Genomic DNA, 22,015 nt, shown 5'->3' with positions numbered 1-22,015 from the left:
CTCATCTTAGAATCTGAAATGCGTTTCACATAAACTTTCATTTCACCAGAATTCAAACAACTACAAAACTCAAAATGTACTTTTCATCCTTATCCAAAGAATAAGATGATGTTTTTGTATATGTGTTTGGAGGCTGAATTGTTCTCTTCCAGTTGTAAAAATAGCACACATTCGTTACCAAAGAAATTATACGGTGAATCATAGATGTTTTAAAACTCACCATGATCCCGACACCTAGAAACAATCGTTACTATCATTTCGATGTGTATCTTTCCAATTTTTATTTTAAGTTTATATATGTATTTTTCTTTTTGAAAAATTGAGGTCATAATATACATGCTGTTTATAACTTTGCTTTTTAAGTAATGTATTATGGTCAAGAAAATTGGTGGTCGAGTGACGTGTAGGATAGGACAAGATCTTCTTACACCTCTGAATCATCAGGAACAAATTTTTCAATGTAGTTTTAGTATTAATTCTATTTTAGTATGTTTTTTATTGGAAAATTATTAGTATCCAAATGGCGTCTGTGACAACTCTAAACTCACCGATGTTATATGAAATATTATCATATCATCATACTCCTTTGAGCATTACTTTACGCTTTCTGTTTTTACATGCATGATCTAATTTGAACATCACAACAACCTATAAAGTAGGAAAAAAAAAGAACAGATGTTGATATCCCTGAATTTATTCATAAATGCAAAGTAAGCTAGAATATAAGATGCACCGTGATGCCAGCCATTACTTTTCCCATCACGTACGGCATGGGGTCTTTGAAATAGGCCCCGACTGGCTACATTTCCTTCGAGTCTTTTTTTCCTGTGCAAAGGTTTGCCATTTGTTTTTCAACATGTCAACTCATGTCTCGAACTAATGAAATGTAGATGGTGGTTAAGGCACATGTTTTAAAGAATGTGTTCTGCACGCTGTCACACTTAACCCTTGCTTCCAGGTTATAAAAGAGATGCCCCTTTGGACGCCTACTTCCACTGGCAGGAAGCCAAAACAGTGGTCAGTTGGTTAGTCCTGGCAGAGGTACAATGAGGATGTCTCACAAACCTGAGATATCTGAACGTACGAATGAGTCCATCACCCACTGACCCTATGGCCTTGGAGTGAACTGTGTAAAACCCAGCCCACCCATTCACAAAGCCAGCTTCTCTGACATGTAAGGAGGGTCTGGACAAGACTTCAGTAGAGGCCACCGCCTGTGAGGCCCCACGTCGGCCTTATTGTCACACAGGGCTAGGCAACCTAGAATTACAACGCTCAAGTTTATCTTCAACCACTAGGAAGAAAAGCTTTTTCCTAGACCTTTAAAAGGTGTTCTGTTCGGGCTGAAGGGAAAAATTCGTACAGCCAAGCATCTCCTTTCAGCTAATTTGATAGTTCTCTATCAAGTAAACCATTAGTGAATACATTGATTCTTTTTTTTTTTTTTTTCTCGTTTTTACAGTTCTGCCTTGGCTATTCCCAAGATTTCTCTGAACCAGTTGGGCAAAATTGATTTTTATTAGTTTCACTGGCCTTGTGGAAAATTATCTCATGAACTGGTTTTTATAGGAGGACTCAAAGCACAGCACAGGGTAAAAAATAAGCCTATAGCAGTCAAAGCTGTTGTCTGAAATGTCTTCAGACTGGAAGGCTGAATTTATTGCACAAAACAAGTACCAGCAAGGCGGAGGTGTGCGGCCCTGCTCATTACCACGGGAAAGGGGAACCAAAAAGCTGAGTGAAAAATTAAATTTTAATAATGCCAGTGATATTTTCTAAATCTTTCCTGACAGAAAGATTCTCATTATTTTTATCTGTCTCCGAGTAGGTTCTTTTAGTGCCATCTCAGAAATGGCCTCAGCTATGATTGTTTTCCAGGCTTTAAGGCATCTGAAAAACCAAATATATACGGAGAGAAATATGCCTTAGATTGTTCAAGGGAGGGCTGTGACCGTGGTAACATTTAGGCTAGCGTATCTACAGCCAAACATTTGCTGGGAGCGCCGTCAGCTTTCACAAAAGAGGTCCGCGTTGTTAAGAAAATTGCTATGAATCTCCCAAGATAAAAGGGGACCCACGATTCACTGCAGTTAGCTATGGGAGGAACTCGGGGGCCCCAAATCCCAAGTTTCGGTTTATTCTGGAAATCGCCCCTTGCTGGAGAGGAGAGTCAAGAAAAAAATTAGAATATCTTATTGTTTTGATAGATATGCAAACTCACCTTCCAAGTCTCACGTAGTACAGAATTATTTGGGTATATGAGGAAAAATAAAGCCAGAATCATTAAAGTAGCCACGCCAGGAGGACATGAATTCTTCTTGTTTTCTTGGTTCTTCGGTGCCTGTATATAAACCTGTCTCGGTCCCAAAAGGATTTATAGCAATGTACTAAAGTATATACCGAACAGTAGATTTTCTACACATGAAATGAAGTCAGGAGGAAGGTGAGTGCACAGACTGTGGACTTGCCTATCTGTTGGTGAGAGACGGGCCACAGATTGCTCCCTGGGCCTCTGGCAGGCGACTTGAAGTGGGAGATGGTTTCAGTTGCACGAGTCAGAATCCTTAAGATAAAAACACAGCTCTCTCCCCTACGAGACAGGAGAGAATGCCTTCTTCCCGTGGGACGTCATCATAGGGACACCCGCTGGGCAGGGTAATAAACAACATGTTCAAGAGCATCCTCACAGGAAATACGAGTTCCACGGGCTGTCTCTTCCTGTCCCTCTGTGTCAGCTGGTGGCACAGCTGCGAGCACATGTGCAAAGCCACACTGTGCAGCGTGGACTCCGGGGCTCTGCTGCCTCAGGGGGAGACCGGTGTCTCCAAGAGAGAGGGACTCCCTTCGTGAGGCTCCTCAGTCACCCCTGTTTCTCAGCTGGAATTCTGACCAGTGTTCATCAGGGGACTTTGAGATTGTCACCTCTGCCCAGGACCCGGAGCAGCACCACCTTATGTTGTAACCAGGTGTCCTCGTGTTGTCTGGGGGCCAGTTAGGGGTTGGCGTTCCCCATCCACTTGTGAAAATTAAGGCCAGGGAACTTGAGGGCAGTACCTCCAAAGAATGACAGAGGAAAGGGGGATACTTTGTATTTTGGCTCAGTTCCCATGAAAATCCCTCCTAAAGTAGGGTTGGTTTTTCTATTTATTGCAGCTACATGAAGGACCTGAGAAAGGATTGAAAGGCCACTCCACTCCTTGGCAATTTATTGCCTTTGTTTTCATCCAGTCCGCAGGCACGGTCCTCAGTGTCCATCTTCAGGATTGCTTGGGTCACATAGATTCACTCCCATTTTAGAGGTGGGGAAACTGAGGCACATTTACTTGTTTGTCACAAGCTCACTCAACAGAGTGGGAAGAGAGGCAATCCTGTAAACCTCTCTTTGCCACTCACCCTGCAGTGGAGACCACACGGTTTTCCATCGCAGGCCTCCTCCTGGCTGTTAAGACATCGTGTTTAACATACACGCCATCCTCCTCGAGAATCACCAGCCAAGCTGTAGAGGTCAAGGGGGCTGCAGATGCACACACAGCCCTGACCTCTGTTCGTGCTTTTCATCACCTTGTGAGAGGTCTGAAAGGCACACACAGGCTGGTTTGTGGCTTCTGTTGACTACTCCCTGGCCTCTGACCCTGCGGTTAGGAGTCGGTTATGGGCTAAGTTGGATGCGCTCACTGTGGACCGTGGTTATTGATGCTCATGCCAAGGCTGAACTTCAGACTTCTGCAGGGTCAGGAGGTCTGGGCTCTCCCAGCCTCCTAGGGAATCTCCAGCAAAGCAGGGCAGGGGTGCACCTGACCCCCACTCCCTTCCTTTCCATTTGTTCCTTAATAAGTAGTCAAAGGTCATCGACTGAAAGCCTGCAGCCCACTTGGGCCCACCAACAGATGTGTTTGGTTTGGCTGTCCAAGGTTTTGGAAAACTTTTGCTTAGTTTGCCAAAATTAAAAACTTGGGAGAATACGATTTCTGGCTTCCCTTGGAAGATCAGAAGTTCCGGTGGCTCTGAAACTACTTGAGTCTCAGCAGCCATCAGAAGTAGCCCCTCACTTTGGAGAAAGGGTCAGCACGCCCCCTTCTCCCAGTCCCCTCTCCCAGTGCCCGCGGCCCTCAGACCGGGCCTGCCGCCTTGTCCCCGCAGCACTTTATTTCTTAGTTAGAAGAATAATACGAGTTCCCAGGCCAACTGGTGACGTGGCTTCACTGGCACAAACCTGGGGATCCTGTTATCTGGCCATCACTGCACCCCACCCTCCTCCTGCCCGAAGAACTGGGAGGCAACCATTGTGTTATAATTAATGAGCCTTCAGAGGAGGCCTTCTTCTTAACCGGCGTTCACCTGCCCCGAAATGACTAATGCTGCTTTGGGGTATGTAAAAGCAGTCTAAGGGAAAAGATGTGAAAGAGGTATCGTAAGTTTGAGCCAACAGCGCACGCTCTGCTGGGTGTCTCATGCCCGCTCCAACCAGGAGAACAGGACAGCCCCGGGCTTAACAGCAGCAGAAAGCCCTCCCACCTGCACTGGGGGGACAAAGGGAGGAGCAGTTTCCCCAGAGCCCGGGACAGAGGGTCACCCGATGGAAGCTGGATGTGTGGAGAGCCTATTAGAAGCCACAATGTAGACGGAGCTGCTGGAAAAGCAGAGAAGGAGAGGGAGGAACAGTCTGCTTCTCTGTGTCCCCACCCACCCACCCCTACCGCACCCCTCAGCCGACAGGGGCCGTGACGGTGGGAGTCAGCTTCTTTATGATACAGAGCAAAGCGAAGATGGGATAAGAGAAGGATTCGAGGGGAAGCCGCCCCAAGACTGGCACAGTGGGGACACAAGTTAAGGCAGATCCCACTCAGCTTGTCACGGAACCAAATCTGGATGGCAGACAGAAGTTCTCATGTTATGATCTAGAAAATGTCACCACAGCCCTCAAGAGTTGACAGAGACGCAGATGGCTGATAAACCACTGCCAAAATGTTGTATGCTCCCTGACACCTGGAAAGAAAAAAGGTGTAAATCCATGACTGTTAGGAGTTAAGTATCCAATGTCAGATCTCTCAGGGAAATAATGTCAAAGCCGAGCAGCCGCGTCTCCACCGATGTGACCTCGACCGGCCATGATCCAGAACAGGCATCCCGGCTGTCAAGGCATGCCCCCGTGGACACCACTGGAGCTGGAAAAGGCAGCCTGTACCTGAGGAGCTAATGAAAATGGGGTTTCCGAGAACGCGGCTCAGCCTGGACCCCACACTGCACACTCAGCAGGGCCAGCACGAGGATGGGCCCTGCAGGAACTGGCGAGGAATCCACGGGCTTTCCGGACCAAGGCACCTGAAGTGGGGGGTGCTGTCTACCGGAGGGGGAGCAAAGAGGAGTTTCAGGGCTCATTGTGAGGAGATCGGTGAGTGAGGGTATGAGTAGTAATAATTATTATAGTTATTTACTGCTCGGTTACTATTGCCGAGCACTGACCTAAGCACTTCATGTTGAATTAGCGTATTTATTTATTAATGTGTTTCACTGACAAAGATACTGCTGTTATCAGCCCCATGCTCCTGATGAGGACACCGAAGCACTGGTTCTTTGGAACTTTCAGATTCCTTGTATTAGTACTTTCATTTTTCTCATTTAAATAGAGGACTAAAGGAGGATTGTTGACTTTTTATTTCGCCAAGAGTAATTTCCAAGGAGAGAGTACATTTCCAATGTCCAAATAAGGACACTGGGGAAAAAAAAAACATTGCCATCTACTATCAACATCGCTCCACAAAATAAAGAACATTTTCACTTTAAAGGAGTCAAAGAACATAATCTCAGAGAATTAATGAGGTGACTTGCCCAAGGTTGCACAACTAGTATGTGGCAGATCCTGGATTTGAATCCAGGCTGTTTGGCTCCAAAAATGAAGGTGGCTGAACAGCGTCTGCCCGGATGTAATTGATAGCTTCTCTGGAGGGTGAAATGAGGGGCCCTCAGCCAGGAGGAGCTGGTGGTGGCTAGTTGAGGAAGGCAGTAGGGTTACTTCGTAATACAGGGGACCTTCCCTCAGGCACCCAGCAAAAGGTGGAGTGGGGAGGGTGAGAAGCACCTAAAACTGGGAGTTTGGAGTGGGGGGTCATCCTGGCCTGGACACCAGTGACGGTCTGCCTGCCCTGAGAACTTTAGTGGGGCCACGTCTGGAGTGGGCTTAGCCTTCTCCCTGGGTGGGCCTGAGCCACCAAGTCTGGCTCCTAATAAATCAGGATCATTCTGAAGATTAAATGACATCATGGATGCAGTAAACATCCAAGACTAGAAAAAGACACCCCACCTTTTTAATTCTGTCTAGAAGTTATATCACTGCCCACATCTCATCCGTAGAACACTCGGGAGAGATTCCTTTATTACATTTTATGGATGGCCAAAGTCACAAACAGAGGCATTTAGTCTTTTTCCAAGATCACACAGTGAGTCTAGCTGATCCACCCAATTTTCTTTTGTGTCCAGCACTCTATTCCAACAGATGCATTAAATTAAATCTTCAGTAGATGCAGAATTTTTCTGTAGCATATCCATAATAAAAAATCACGTGGCGCAAGGCCACGGGTAATGGGCAGTCCCTGGTGAGCAGCCTCCAGAGGACGACTGCCTTTCTCTCTGTCCCCAAATCTGGTAAGGGATCAGGCGATCATGCACTTACCTAGAAGAGAGGCGGAAAGGACACCGCCAGTGTGCCTGTGACTGAAGAAAACTGATGAAATATGCTACCGAACAAAAATGAATATTATCTTAATAAGTTACTGTATATTTACACCAGGCTAAAGAGTTCTTTGGTTAGCGTTGCGTGCTTTCAACAAAAATCAACTTGCATACCCAATCACTATGTCTAAAAAGAAGAATATAAAGATGGAGATGCCAAAGACTCGCCCTCAGACAACCACAGAGAGTCTGCTAGAGAACTTAACGACAGACCCGTTAGATAAGTAACCAGTTTGTAAGTTGCATGACCTGCAGGGATGAAATATAGGACTGGAGACAGGGGTTAGGGCTTCGGGTAAGTTCTCTGTAGAAATGGGGTTGATAATAGTCTCCACCTCATATGATTGTTTTGAGAATTCAATAACATGTAGAAAATGCCGGAACAGCTTCCGGCCAGGACTAACTACCCAGTTAAAAGGCGCTGCTGGTGGAGTGTCGCTGCTGGCATCGACGTCCCTCGCGTCACCGGCGTCGGCGCTATGGCCATCACCATGGGCCCCACGCTGGAGAGGCCCAAGGAGGCATCACCAGAGGGCAGAACGTGATGGAATGTTCTAGCTCTGGCTTTACGAGCCTTCGCATTTCTTGGATTAGGACGTTTTCTTTCCAAATAGAGGACTGACGGAAGATTGTCCACTTTTTATTTTGCCAAGTAACAATCGTTTCTAAGGAGAAAGTCCATTTCCAAGGTCCAAATAAGTACATCAGGGAAAATACCTGCCATCTCCTTCACCATCACTCTATAAACTAACAGACGTGGGAACACGAAAACAAGAGAAAGGACACAGTGCCAGAGAAAAGGGCAGTTCCGCAGCCCGAGTGACCTCGTTTTCAAGAAAACTCGGCCTCCTCTGCTGCTCTTCCTTTTCCGCTTCGGCCTCAGCCTGGAGTTTGGGAACCGTGTTCTCGATCGTCCGTGCCCCGCTTCATCTCACGTAGAGGCGGGACTGCGCTGGGCCCAGGGAGAGGCGGGGAACCACTGCTGGGTTGTGAGTTTTCTTCCTTAATTTTGTTAAATGGTCCCAACAGCACCAGACACGTTTTGAATTGCCGTTATGTGCAGTCGTCCTCATGGCACCGGCCACTCGAATGAGAATGAGTATCACGGTGAAACAAGGAGCCTCTGGGTCTGAGGACCTGGCTGTGCCCCATCCGGTTGACTTGAGCGCCTCCCTTCGCCTCTCAGAGCCTCAGGGTCCTCAGCCCTAAAATGAGCAATCCAGGCTAGGGTGTAGAGACCTTTTCTAGCCTAGCCAGCTGCAAACTTGGGAGCGATTAAGTATACCTTGTATTTCTAGAGCATCGTTATTTAATTCTCTTTTCAAGTCCTTCCCCGGCCCCTTGATTGAAGTGAACTGCCTTGATCCTATATGAAAGCCCAGTAGCCAGCAAAGCCACTCACAGGCCCCCTGCCATCAGTGACTTTATATTGAAGAATGGCAGTGGCCTTGGTACCCAGGCTGAAATTCGATGTATATGTTTGGCGACACAGAGTGCAATGTAACTACGTATCACTGATCAAAACCCATCGAACTTATCCATGAGCTCCGACAGGTGCGTGCTGGCTGCCTTCCCAGGCTGGGAAGGGATCCCTGAGCTAGCCTGTGGACGTCCTGCCTTCGCTTTTGATGTTTTTGCCACCACCTCAGGGAGAAGCTTGGCCCTGCTGAGGAGAGTGTCGACGTGAGGCCTAGATAGACAGTGGACTGTGGGAACGTGAAGCCCGGAGGGCTTGGGGAGGCAGCAGCTTCCAGGACTCCTGCCTCCCACACCGGCCACTGGAAGTTTCCAGTGGCAGTTTCTTGGCCACTGACAACTTTCCTCTCTCCTCTCACCTTTCCTGAAGTGACATCTCCTTTCTCAGAATAATCTGCTGACTGCACACATGTAAAGGGCTTTACCTTTTCAAAGTGCTTTATAATCTTTAATGAGCTAATCCTTTTCTCCCTGGGGTGGGTGTGAGCAGGCTTGTTCTGCTTGGGAAGAAACTGAAAGCCAAGTGTCATGGAATAACTTGCTCCAGGTCACCCCAGGCAGATCCAGGATTGCGGGCACACAACAAATTGCCCTGGCCTTGGCATTACTCTAATTACGTCCTCTGTTGTAAGGCTTCTGTAATTGATTGCTCATTGTGACACCATAAGCTCCCACAGAGAAGGGACTCAGGTTTCCTTTTTTTCTTCAGAGGGACTTGGCTGGACTTGTCATACTCATCTGGGCGAGGTCCTAGGACCAGTCCCCAATCTCCAGCGGAGGAGGGCCCACCTTAGGTAGCTTTTAGACAAAGAATGGACAAGCTGCAGATGACAGGCTTAGTCTGGCTCATTGTCTGTTCTCCTGTGGCCCACAGGATAAAAATGGCTTTTACATTGTTAAATGATTGAAAAAGAATCAAAAGAAGTATATTTGTTGACCTGAAAATTATATGAAATTCAGATCTCAGTGTCTGTAAAGAAAGTCTTAATAGAACATAGCCATACTCACTCATTTACATACTATCCACAGCTGCTTTCTCACCAGGGCCAAGGGGAGTAATTGCGATGGGCCACATGGCCCACAAAGCCTAAAATATTTACTGTTATGGGTTGAATTGTGTCCCCATCTCCCACCTCACGTCTTCCAACTCCCAGTACCTTAGAATGTGACCCGATTTGAAAATAATGTCTTTGCAAATATAATTAGTTATGTTGAGGCATTCTGCAGCTGGGTGATCCCCTAATCCAAGACTAGTGTCCTTACTAAAGGAAGGAATTTGGACATAGACGCACACGCAGGGGGAGCACCACGTGAGAATGAAAGCGGAGATCAGGGTGATGCTTCTACAAGCCAAGGAACCTCAGAGATGGCCAGCAAAGCACCAGAGGTCAGGAGTCAGGCCTGGAACAGACTCTTCCTCACCTTCCTCAGGAGGAGCCAACCCTGCCTACACCTCGATCTCAGACTTCCGCCCTCCAGGACCATGAGACAATACGTTTCTGTTATTTAAGCCACTCGGTTTGTGGTACTTCGTTATGGCGGCCCTAGCAAACTGATAACTTACTATCTTGCCTTTACAGAAAAAGTTTGCTGATCCCTATTAAACTGAGTAGAAATTTGGAAATGGGGTAAAGCTACTGTAGCCTCGCTCAGGACCTGACACAGGTGTGCTGTGGCTCGGGGGCTGGCTCCTGCGTGCTCATTTCGTCACCTATCGAACCTGATTTCTCCCGTGTCCTCTTCCCTCGGGGCCCCCTGAGTCATTGACAACTCCTAAACTAAGGTCGGTAAGCCAGACTATTAATGGTGGACGATGGCTTAGTGAGTTGGATCAGGGATAACATCTGGTTTTCTTCTTATTTTAAACGTCTCATCCCAGAAGCAGGAGTCCTGGTGGGCAGTCCTCTTGGCTCCCTCATCTCACATAGCTGTGGGCAGCTGCCTGCTCGGCTCACGACTGGAAATTCCCATTCTGTAATGTGAAAGAACCAATAGCTTCTGAAGATTGCGAGCCCCACAGCTGTTGGCAAAGCTTTCGTAGAAACAGGCCGAGACCATCCCGTCCTTTGTGCAGATCCACAGCGGTCGGGTGATGCAGCGACGGGGAAGCAGGCGGAGACCTGGAGAACAGGCATCCTGAAGGTCTGGTCTGGATCCTAGGACGCTGAGAAATTGTATCCCAGGGCTGCAGTGGCGAAGTACCTTACACTGGGTGGCCTAAAACGGAAATGTGTTTTCTCACAATTCTGGAGGCTTGAAGTCAGAAATTGAGGAGTTTTCAGGGCCAGGCTCCCTCCAGAGGCTCTGGGGAAGGATCCTGCCTTGCCTCTCCCAGCTTTTGACGGCCGCAGGCATTCCTTGGCTTGTGGCAGCATCACTTCAGTCTCTGCTTCTGACTTCACGTGGCCTTCTTCCCCGTGTCTCTCTGTGTCTCTCTGTGTCCTCTCTTCTAAAGGTACCAGTCACTGGATCTAGGGCCCAACTTACATACAATATGATTTTATCTCAAGATCCTTAATGAGTTACATGTGCAAAGACCCTATTTTCCAATAAGGTCACTTTCTGAGGTTCAAGGTAGACGTGAATTTTGGGGGAGACACCATTCAAATCAGTACAATCGGTGTGGTTAAAAGTGAGAGAAGCCCCAACTGCCCCTGGACTAGGAGCGGGCATGTGACTTAAGCCAATCCAACAGAGTGAATCTCAGAGGTGTTGCTTGGGGTGCTGGGTCATCTGGCTCCTGTAACTGGAAAGTTTAAAAGTGGCTCTTCAGGCACACAGCAGGATCTGGGGCTCAAACGATGCCTTCAAGAGTCCATCTCTTTTTCTCCATCTTTGGGCTCTGCGTTGCTATGTTGACATCCCCCGGATGACTCCCCTCCTGCATGGCAATACAAATGGCTCCCAGCGGCTGTAGGCTTCCCTTGTCCCTGCAGTCAATCCCAGTGAAGAGAGCACCTTTTTCTTGATTTTCTAGGAGAATTCCCCAGAGGACTCTATCTAGCTTGAGTGGCATGCCAAATTCCTGAATAAATGATTGTGTAAGGGATAGAGAGCTATAGTTAACTGGGCCTGCCTGAGCCCATATGCCCACCTGTGGGATCAGAGAGTGGTATCAGGCCCCCTCGAATTCCTGAGGCGAGGCTGGGGATTCCTCTCAAAGCTGCAGGACCTAGAAGACTCTGGATGGATATAATCAGGGGCATAATAACCACACAGCTCTAGCTCAGAGGTAACCACGTACCCAGCTTTGAAAAGAATGCTTCAAATTCAAGGTAGTGTTAGAGGCTGATAACAATGCATCATTTTCTCCTCCTCTTGTTTTCATTTCTTTCAGCTAACATTGAATTGGATATAGAATTGGATAGCCTTTCCCTTGGCCCTTGTTTTTGGGAAGTTCCTAGAGAGACACAGGTACAGGTTCCTTTGCACGGAGTTTATCTTGTGCTCTCATGGTTGCTAATTGTCCCGCCAATTGTTACTGTTCTGTCAGACCCCAAAGGTGGGGGCATCATTATACGGGCCTGGTGGGCCAGGCAGGAAGGCATGTGCAGGACAGAGCGCTGAACCTTTAGAGTGTCATGCACTCTCCAGCTAATGAATGCAGGCTTGTAAAAGGGTTTGGACACTGCTGGCATCCTTAATAGGAGGGTAGCTAATAGCTAACTCCTGAAGCTATGCTTGTCTGCAAGCGGCCCTCAGAAACCAGAAAAAGTACTGCATGAACCTTCAGGGAGCACATGTGGGTAGAGTCTCTCATTCATGCATTTGGCAAGCTTTTTTTTTCCCCCCCCCGCCTCTTTTGAGAATCTCTATGCTAAGCTCTGTTTTAGGCACTGGGAATACAAAAGACAAAGGGGATTCGGACTTTTATTGAAGAAACCTGCACAGAAACAGGAAATCATAAACTGTGATCAGGGTGAGAGAGATACACAAGGACGTCGAAGGGTGGGAGGGGCAAGGTCAGAAAATTCTTCTTGGAAGAGGTGAGGAAAATAGATCACGGACTTGGTTTTAGAATGAGAGTGGATCAACCTAAAAATGCTTTTTGGGCACAGATAACAGAAAAGCTAACTCAAACTAACTTGAAAAATAAAGTTTGTTTTCTCATATAACTAAAAGTCCAAAGCAAGGGTGGTTTGAGATAGAGGTTCCTCATGTCTCCAGGACTGGGGTTCCATTTCTCTGCCCTTCTTTCGGCTCTGCTGTCTTCCAGTTTCCTTCTTAGGCTGGCTTTCCTTGCGGAAACAAAGTGGCTACAGCAGGCCTAGGCCTAACAGCCACACACCACACAGTCTAGACGACCCAGCATCCCAAGCAAAGCTTCTGAGATTCACTCTATCGGACTGGCCTAAGTCACACGCCAGCTCCTGATCCAGTCACTGTGACCAGCATCATGGAACACGCTGACCATCTTAGCCTAGGTCACAGCTCTACTACCCCTGGGGTTAGGGTAGCGTCAGATGCGTGGAATGAATAAATGAATGCAGCCAACATACATCTGTTATACATGGGAAGCAGAGTGCCTAGCTGCACATCACGTGTGATACCTTCATTCGTCAGCACACGATGGCATTGGTTACAGCTAGAGGAAGCACCTGAGTCTTTAGGGAAACGTGTTACAACAAGTACAGACAGAAGAGGATCCCAGCTTTTGAAAACCATGAGGCAAAAACTTATTCTTAAAGGAAGTTCTATCAACCGTCATCATACCTTGGCTTCTGGAATGCATTAAACCAGATCCTCTGTTGGCTTGGTCAGACCCCCCCATCTTGTCAGAGCAGGGAGGCAGTAGTGCATCACCCAAGATAGCTTATGTCATGCTGCAGCAACGAAGAACCCCCAAATCTGATCGGCTTAGTACAGGTTCTCTCTGAGTCCAGGTGAGTCTCCAGGGCAATGGTCCTTCATGTGATGACTCAGGGATTCAGGCAGAAGGCATCGCCGCCATCCTGTAACTGCACGCCTGGAACATACAGCCTCCTGAATCAGAAGCAAGGGTAGAGCCGGCCAGAGAGTCGCACACTGGGAGTGAAAAGGCCTCCACCTGCGAGTGATGCCCGGACTTTTACTCACATTTCATTGACTTAAAACAAGTTGCATGGCCACGCCTAACATCAAAGGACAGGTGAGGGCAGCCTGTGCCTAGAAGTAGAGCCGGACTGGATACCAGTGAGTGGTGGCAACGCCTGCTACAGTGGAGTTTCTGGACTCAAGCAAGAGCAGAGAACCGTGCCAGGTGCCTTGCCTGCCTCCTTCACGCTAACCAGTCTTGTGTGATTCCGGCTGCCACACGCAAGAGCTTGTTTCCAGAGGGGGCGGGGACTGCACTGGAAAGGTTCGCTGCTCCCTGGGTTCCACATAGGATCAGTATTTTCAATAGTACTTTGTGAGTTCGCCCTCAAAGTAAATGGTTAATTCATCTTGTATCAACAGCACTGTGATTCATAATGTAAACTTGGAGAATCCTTGATGTTTCGAGCCCACATTCCTTTTAATTTGGCTCTGCATTCTTTTAAAGCCACAGTGTGCTCACTTAATAGAATGCAGCATGCAAATGCACAAGTTTTTGCCTGGAGGCAATTTAGCCTAGCTGGTTCAATGGATGTCTTCTTTCAAGTGTATATTCCTTCTTAAATTATTTACTGGGTAAACACACTTTGCATTTTCAAAAGGGAGATTAAGACTGCTTGCCACATACCTAGTGGAACATAAATCTACCCCTCCTTGCCCAAAGTTAAGAAGGAAGCTACTTCGGGCTTCCCCAAAGTTCCTTTTCTGGCTCACCGGCTGGGAACTCCTCTTCCTGTCTGTTTTTCTGATTCTCTCCAAACTCTGCATTCCTCTCTGCTTTCCCTACGGCACTACCTGCCAGCAGCCTCTGGCTCTGACTGCTCAGGCTTCCTCACAGATGGGGCCAACCAACGCCGGCCTCCGTTTTCCCCACTCCAGGCTGGCTCCATCCTGTCCATTCAGGAGTCCCAACAGCTCATTTCGCTGGTCCTTAGAGGCACTGTATCTGCCCGACACGCTTGAAGTCCAAAGCTGGGTTGATGGTCCAGCCAGACTCAAGCTTACTTCCCACTCTGGCTTCTCCAGCTCCCTTTTCGCCCCTCTATACCCTTCATCCCAAATATCTGCCAGCCTTTGGTTTGAAAGCAAATGCTCTCTCCCGCTGACCTCTGCTACGGCCAGCACACACCTCGGTTCCACAAGGACCATTTCCTTCCCTCGCTTCGCAGAGAGGACCCAGGAGTGCTCTGAGAAGGCACGATGGTATGAAATTTCATCTCTGGGGGGTTTTACTTCTACTTTCAGCTTCGGCCTTTTCTACGCAGACTCCCTGAGATTTTCTTGCAAATCAGATTCGCACAGATCTCCGTTCTCCCTTGAATGGAAGGATGACAGTTATGGAGGCTGCATTCTTTCATTGTCATCCTTTGGACAGTTCCGTGTGAATGCCTCTGAGTAACTGTACCATAGGCTGGGGCTGGAGCGGTGACCGCGGACCCACCCAGGAGGGAGTCAGCAATTCGGTCTGCGACCCAGCGGTGAGGTTGCCCATCTTGGGATGGGGTGTCTGCTGAGTGAACTAAAGATATGAGTCGTTAGGAAAGATCTCGGGTGAAATGCACTCCTTGTTGCTCTAGATGATGGAAGGCCAGGGAAGAGCCGAGGATTTAGGATTCCTGTGTATTCATTTTTCTAACCGTGCTTCCGATTAAACAAGCAACACCCACAGTTAATCCTTTATAAATGAGCATCATGGATGCCTTGGGGCCCTCAACCCACAAATAAAATGGTTGTCAACCAAGAGACACGCTACCGAAGCGTACTTAAGGCAGAATTTTAAAGAGTTTTCATGCTTTTAATCTGTTTCACTGCTGAGTTTCAATTTTGCTGATTTCCTTTGCAAATCTGATGAGGGTGACTGTGGTAAATAGAGATTGTGACAGTGACTTGGGCAAGCGGGATGTGTAAGGACTGTTCTGAAGACTTCTGCCCCTTCCAGAAAAAAAGGGGGAAAAAATCAATTTGGGTTTTAAATCAAGCCACCAAGTAGCACCGAAGAGCATTCATAATTAGCTTCAGTTTAACAAGGCATGAAGTCCCGTTCTTATTTATTTATTTTGGGGACAGAGAATCTTCCTGCCTCCTGAGTAAATACGGCCTGTTAAGTCTGAATTAGCTGTCATCGCAGAAGAATTAATGTCGGGGCGCAGCCTTTCTAGTGGGGAAGGGAAGAAATAAACGAGACAGATCTTAGCCGAGCCGTACGTGATGAATGAGGACGGAGCGGGTCATTCATCTCCTTCGAGGAAAGTGGACACAGACACTAAAGCAGTTTTGCGGAAGACGTGTCAGCAAATGTGATCATTTTGTAACCTGTCAGGAGGAGAGGGAGCTAGTCCTTCCAGGGGGCCACGAGGGAGTGGGCCTGTCTGATGTGAACGTCTGCATCCATCCATTTAGGTTTGGGGAAGAAGGGGCTGGGTAAGAGGAATCCAACTGAAACCACAAGGGTGTGTGTCGTCATCCTTCCAAGTGAGAGAAACTCATATAGAAGCTAGAAAAGGCTGTGAACGCCCCGCAAAGTAGGAGGGTGGGGCCTCTGTTAAACTGGGGCCCTGGCTGGTCTCACCTGGCTTTTCTTGTGGATGTGATCCATAAGTACAGTGATCCAGATCTAGACTAAGACAGCAGACCTTTTTCTGCTTGATATTTGGAGGACAGGCGGATGGAGTTTGCTATGGGTTCTTAGCCAGATGGACGGCCAGCTCGACTGCCACACTGTCTCTGTTCCTGGGTGTTTGGTTCTGTAGGAGTGGGCGCGGGCGAGGCTGTTTGACCTCAGTTCCCTTTGAAAGTCTCAACAAAGCATTCTGATGTTCGACCTCTTTGCTCAGAATGAGGTAACAAATTATGAAACAACTTCATCAGAAGCTCTCTGCATGCATCATGGAGCGGTGTCTCCACTCGGTTCTCCTGACTTCGCATTTGGCAGAGCCAGAGCTGAGGGCGTTGGAGTCCTTGGGGTTGAGGACCCACCAACCAAAGCACACGAGACACTTAGGGACTTTGTATTATTGCTCATTTCCGTCTTTTTTTGGGCTCTGGAGCAAACAACGTTTCCTCCTGGCATCACAGAGAGTGAGCCCCAGTGACAGATGACAGTTTCGCAGCCTGAGCTGCACGTTTGACATTTGCTTCTTAATCCTGTCCCTTTCTTCCCAAATCTTTCTTTTACTTTTCTCCAGGTATTTTTGTACAGGTAAGTACCTTACTAGCATACGTTTCCTTGGAAGTCTTTTACCTTAATGGGAAACGCTGTAAAATAAATAAAAAAACAGAAACATTTTAAATTAAAAAGAGAAACTCGTTGGGGCCCTTGATCACTTAAAGATTACTACATGGTACTCCGAACCTAGAAAGCCATTTGATTTGCTTCAGTTTCGCAGGAAGCATTTCTCCGAGTGCAGCGTGACAATCACTGTGGAGTCATTCATTTCTTTTGTGGATCGTTTGTAGAACCAAAAAGCTGCGCGCGCGCGCGCGCACACACACACACACACACACACACGCACACGCACACCCCACATCGCGGCTTTCTACCTCCACCTGCAAAGCCATCATTTGATTAGCCAGCTTGATCTTGGGTGATCCTTGTCAGAATGGCCTCCAATGATCTGTATGGGTTTTTTCTTTTTTTCTTTGCTGTCTCCTAGAATCATCCAGAACCGCATCCTGGTCGTCATCCTGGCCATCATCCTGGTCATCACCATCCTGATGGCGATCACTTTTTCTGTCAGAAGACACTGATGTATCTGCTCTTCCCTGAAAAACAGCAACAACGGCGTGCTCTGAGTAATTAAGACAAAACGGTCACATGAATCATTCTTTTGCGATGACAGGCCCTGAGTGACCCTCCCTCTCTCTCACCACTGCTCAGCTGAAGTGCAAAGAGTGTAAAAATATTTTTTGTTCCTGTTTGCATGTGGGTTGGTTTCCTTTTCTAGGTTTGTCTTCACCCAGATTTGTTTTTTATAAGGGAAGGTAAATGTTTATTTGCCTTTTGGTAATTTCATCTACTGACCAAAATAGCCTTGGTGACATTCTTTCTTGCCCTGTGGACATGTTAGGGGTCATGGTTTGGGAGAGGACATGATGAGTGAATCGCTGGGGCTTCTGACAGACTGTGCTGTTTGTCACACACCTCTTGTCACCGAACTGCCCTTCTGTGATGTCTGAGGACAAAAATGCAGAGAAAAGCAGAGGCCAGCACAAGTGACCGGCTCCAGCAAACCAGTCCTGTTTCTACCCAGGCATAATGGATAGAGTCAACCTGCCTGAGTGCTTTCATTGTAAAGGTGGGTATTTAATGTCAGATGTACAGGAAATTGACTTAGCACTTTCTCTGTTTTTCTATGCATAATTTTTTTCTACGCCCAAGAATATTTTTGCTGAGCCTGCCCAATATCCACTTTTCACAACTTTGATTACTGGCTACAAGAAATATTTCCTTACCTTCCAAAAATCCCATACTCCCTGGAATTTGCTGGCAAAGTAAAGCCCTGGCACCGTATTTAATTGTGACCTCCTCTCCCCTGACCTGTGTAAGCATTCCTGTATCTTTTCGGTTTTAATATTTGCACCGCCAAAAGCAGCCCTCATACATGCAAAAGGTCTGACAAGGTTCTCCCCACATCCACTCCAGTATGTAAAGAGAACATGAATATTTCAGGAAGAGCAAGAACACGACTCCATCAGTGTGAAATTTCAAATGTGATTATAAAAATGGTAGAGTCCTACAGGATGATCCACTAGAACTAAACTTTATGGAAAATGTACACTAACCTCCTTTAAAAGAATAAGGGATTGCAGCGTGTTGCAAAAAGATGGCCTGAGTTTTTTTACTAACAAATGTCGGCACAGCCTTCCTGAATTCACTGTGTATTCAAACCTCTAATATGCTTTGTGATTTTCTTTGGTTTCTTTCCGTCCGGGGTAACCAGGAATTGTGTTCAAAATGAGTTCATTTATGATCAGGCTTCGAGTTGCCCACGCCGAGGTCATTTTCCCCCTAGTCATGAAGCAAAATGTGGTTTTCTTTAAGACTTCATAGGTACTTACAAGGTCCGTACTGTCTTTTGAAAATAATTGGAAGCTTTGAATCCTTGAAACGCAGACCTGTTCTCTTCATAAAAAAATGCTAACCACCTGTGCCCATGGATGGTGATCACCTGGATACAACACTAGATTTTTTCTTCAACTCAGAAGAGAACCATTCTGGTTTAGGGAGGAAATGCAGAATGGCGAAATCCGCCAGAGAAATCGTTCTTACCGAAACAGGCCAGGGCCTGCAAGTGTTCAGATAAATCATTTAGTATTGTGTAAATAGAGCTGCAGCCTTAACTTCGCAGGGATGGTGTGGGATTTTGGCAGAGCGAAGGAGGACAGTGGAGTAGTGGAAAGGCTGTGCTGATTTTCCTATCAGCTTAAGGGATTCGTCTCAGCAAGAATCTTTTATTCCGATAACGGAATTCTATACATGCCAAACACCTTGAAGAAACCGTTAAAAAGCAAGGAAACAACCAACCAACCAACCGCCTTCTCATTTTGAAACACTAATGGTGTGGAAGCACTATCCCAGCCTCTCTGATGGCTGCCTTCGAAACTCTCGATCTTAGCTAAAGCACATAACCACTTTTCCAACTATGCCCCACGTTTTCAGACTTTTCCCGAGCACCCAGCAAAGCAGATTGTTCTGGGCATCGACTCAGGCCTGCTCCGAAATGTGTCACTAAAACCTTGCGTTCATGTTGAAGGAGATGACATGAGGAGTGAATTGCTCACCTCACGATGGCCTTTTCTTTGGGGTTCTAGCTCTTTATCAGGGCTTGCCAGAGATTTTGCCCCAATTCAGCTGGAGAGTGGGAAGAATATGAACAGATAACCCTCGGCCTAACAGCCCCATCAAATCCACCTTGAGGGCGACCCCCTAGGATGTTTGCGAGTGCCTTGAAGGAAGCTGGTCCAAAGGTCCCCTGAACTCCTTGCTTGGCCTTCCTGGATACTGCAGGGGAGACTCAAAGGAGCCCCAAGGGAGGCAAATTGTCCTCCCCCACTTCCCCGCTCCAATGGAGAAGGAAGAAAGCCCACAAATTCAAAGCAGGTCATAGATCTGTGAAAGGTTCTAGGAACTTAATATGTAGACTTCAATTGATGAATAGTTCTAAAGTTGGGAATATTGTTAAAAAACGATGTTCGGGCCGGGGCGGGGGCGGGGGAGGGGAGGTGATGATGAAGACTTGGAGGAGGAAGAAGAGGAAGAAGCCCTTGCCATATAAAATTCATGCAGACTAAACAGTTTCCCTGACAGAATAAATAAAGCAGATGCTACCCTGCTCCAGAATCAAAAGCAATTTAATTAAAGTCTCTTAAGTTGTAAAGAGTTTTAAATGTTCCACGTCGAAGGCGAATGCCTGCAAATGCAGTGGGCTTGACGTCAGCTGCCAGCCTGGGCTGGGAGGCCATTTGCTATTCTGTTTAAGGCAGGCTGGATTGTCTTATTTTGGAACTAGCTTGGTGGGGGGTTTGCTTTGCTACTGCTTCTGAGCCCTGAGCTTCAAAGGCTGAAATTAATGGTGAACAAAATTGTGCGGCCCTGGCCGTCCCATGCGGGGCAAGCCCATTGAGGGTTATCATTAAGTAAAGAAATAAAGACGGGGAAAAAAGCCTGCCTGTTCCAAAAACCTCATCAGATAATGACCTCAGTGATTGGGTTTTCATTACCAAACAGCATCCAGAGATTATCTACTCCATGGAAGAAGGGAGGGGGCAAGAAAGAGAAAGAAAGGAAAGCAACTGTCTTTCTCTCCCTCTCTTTCCCTTTTTTTTTTTTTTTTGCACATCTTTTCTTTAAAACTGTCAGATCATTTCAGTATTTCAAATCCGAGGAAAACAGCCTGCCTGCTGCTGTATTTGAAGTTGTAATGGTGTCAAAAAGTCACGACTGACTGACAGCCGTCAGTCCCAGAGGGGCTCATTAAATCATAAAAACTTGACAAGGAAATAATTGCGCATCGCCAGCAACTTGGCGCCTGTTTAGACGTTTTTATTTTCTTTCATTATTAGTCCCCACCATTACGTTCATTAACAAATTGCATTCAACAACTGTTAAGGGCTAATGATTTGTTTATCGCTTTTTTTTATTATTATTATTTAAACATTAGCTGTGTCATGTGGTACCCCAGCAGCCTCTCGCCATCACCTGACTGAATATGTTTCCACCCCGAGCTCTGGGTACTGTTGGAATATGAAATAGATTATTCATTACTCTCCTCTTTGCCACTGATTTGGTTTCATGTAGCGTCTTCCGCAGAGAAAGATGAAAACTTGTCAAAAATAGGTTATATCTTATTCGAAGGGGCAACGGTAGCAGCAGGTACAGGCACACTTTAATATTTAATTAAGGTTGACGTTAACCCCTTTAAATGACTTTTGCTGTAAGTTCTATTCAAATGCAGAAGAGAAAAATAATTGTTCCTAATTTGCAACCTGTTCGGCAGGCACTCTTCATGGAGTTAGCTGGAAATTTAGGGCAGAATTTTTAAGTGATGAAATTTCCCATTATAAATATTTATAGCCATTTGTCTACGTAGATGAGAATTAACTATAAGCAGTGATTTCCTCGTCTCTTTGGTTTGAACCGCTAGCCTAATGGGTCACTCTGTGCTTGGGAGTGGACATGGCTTTCCTGGGAGAAATGTATATTCAGAGCCAAGGACAGTCGTTTGGTTGTGACTGAGGCTTGTTTCAAAGGAACCACTGTGAGTCCCACTCGCTTGCCCATTTAGCTGAGTGTGTGGTTGGAGGACTGTGGTCTGGAATGAGAGTAAGGAGAGACTTCTTAAAAGAACACCTGTGTGTCCAGTCGGCTAGTGCATAGGGCGTGAGGAGGCGATGTCTGGGGCATCTCTGTGCAGTCAGTGAGCTCACTGCAAACAGTGCTTCCCTGGTAGACAACAGGAACAGAGCTTCGCTGGGACTGACCTTCCATCTTTTCTCCCTTCTGTGACTTGGTGAAATGATCACTATTTCCATGGGGCATAAGCTTGAGGGGAAAAGCTCCATCATCATCATCATCATCATCATCATCATCATCATCATCATCATCCCAAGTCAGAAGTCAATGGCTTTCTCTATGCCATAACTGCTGGCTGCATTTGGTCACCCTGTTTGATTCAATAAGTTCACATAATCATGGAAGCCACTCTCAGAGGCTTGGTTCATTGGCACTTCACCGCTGGGGCATTCTGGTCAATATCAGGGAATGGGGAGTCCCCTTCTCCCAACTTGTTTCTACTCCCACCTACCCATCCCCCGAGAGACGGAGGACCCCTTAGACTCCATGGATGTGAAGAGAATAGATGGTACATGTTTCGTGCTCAGCACAGCATCTCTCAGCGTTACCTACCCAAGGACAGATGGTCCTACAGGGAAAGGCCGGCCTAGTAGGCATGAGCCTGGGGTGGCCTGGCCTCAAGCCTCATCCGTCACTGTGAGCGTAGAAATGGCAGACATACCTTGGGGGGGGGGGCTCCTCAAGCCTCCATTTCATTCCATTCCAATCCATTCCAAATGAGCTTCATGACAACTTGCCACCTTTGGGATGTTCTCCACAACTCAGCAGAAGACACACTCAGAGTCAATTTCTCAGATGCAAGGATAGCTCTGGGGTGAGCTGGCCCCAGTCAGATTCCCAGAAACAGTGGTCAAGGGTACTGAGACAAGCCACCAACCCGCCAAC

General features: G+C 47.0%; 1 protein-coding gene across 4 annotated transcripts in view; it reads left to right on the top strand.

Moving 5' to 3' along the window:
- Positions 1-20,546, top strand: part of VTI1A (vesicle transport through interaction with t-SNAREs 1A) — a 333,273-nt gene extending 312,727 nt beyond the window's left edge. For all 4 annotated transcript variants that reach the window (XM_011359295.2, XM_011359297.2, XM_023530157.1 and 1 more), the window contains one exon: positions 16,932-20,546. In XM_011359295.2, the coding sequence (XP_011357597.1) occupies positions 16,932-17,025 (94 nt within the window). In that variant the 3' untranslated portion in view covers positions 17,026-20,546. The remainder of the gene's footprint in view (positions 1-16,931) is intronic.
- Positions 20,547-22,015: the final 1,469 nt, after the last annotated feature.

This window comes from Pteropus vampyrus, unplaced genomic scaffold (genome assembly GCF_000151845.1).
Source record: "Pteropus vampyrus isolate Shadow unplaced genomic scaffold, Pvam_2.0 Scaffold46, whole genome shotgun sequence".
Lineage (NCBI taxonomy): Eukaryota > Metazoa > Chordata > Mammalia > Chiroptera > Pteropodidae > Pteropus > Pteropus vampyrus.
Note: the sequence above shows the minus strand (reverse complement) of the source record. Positions and strands in the feature narration are given on the sequence as shown.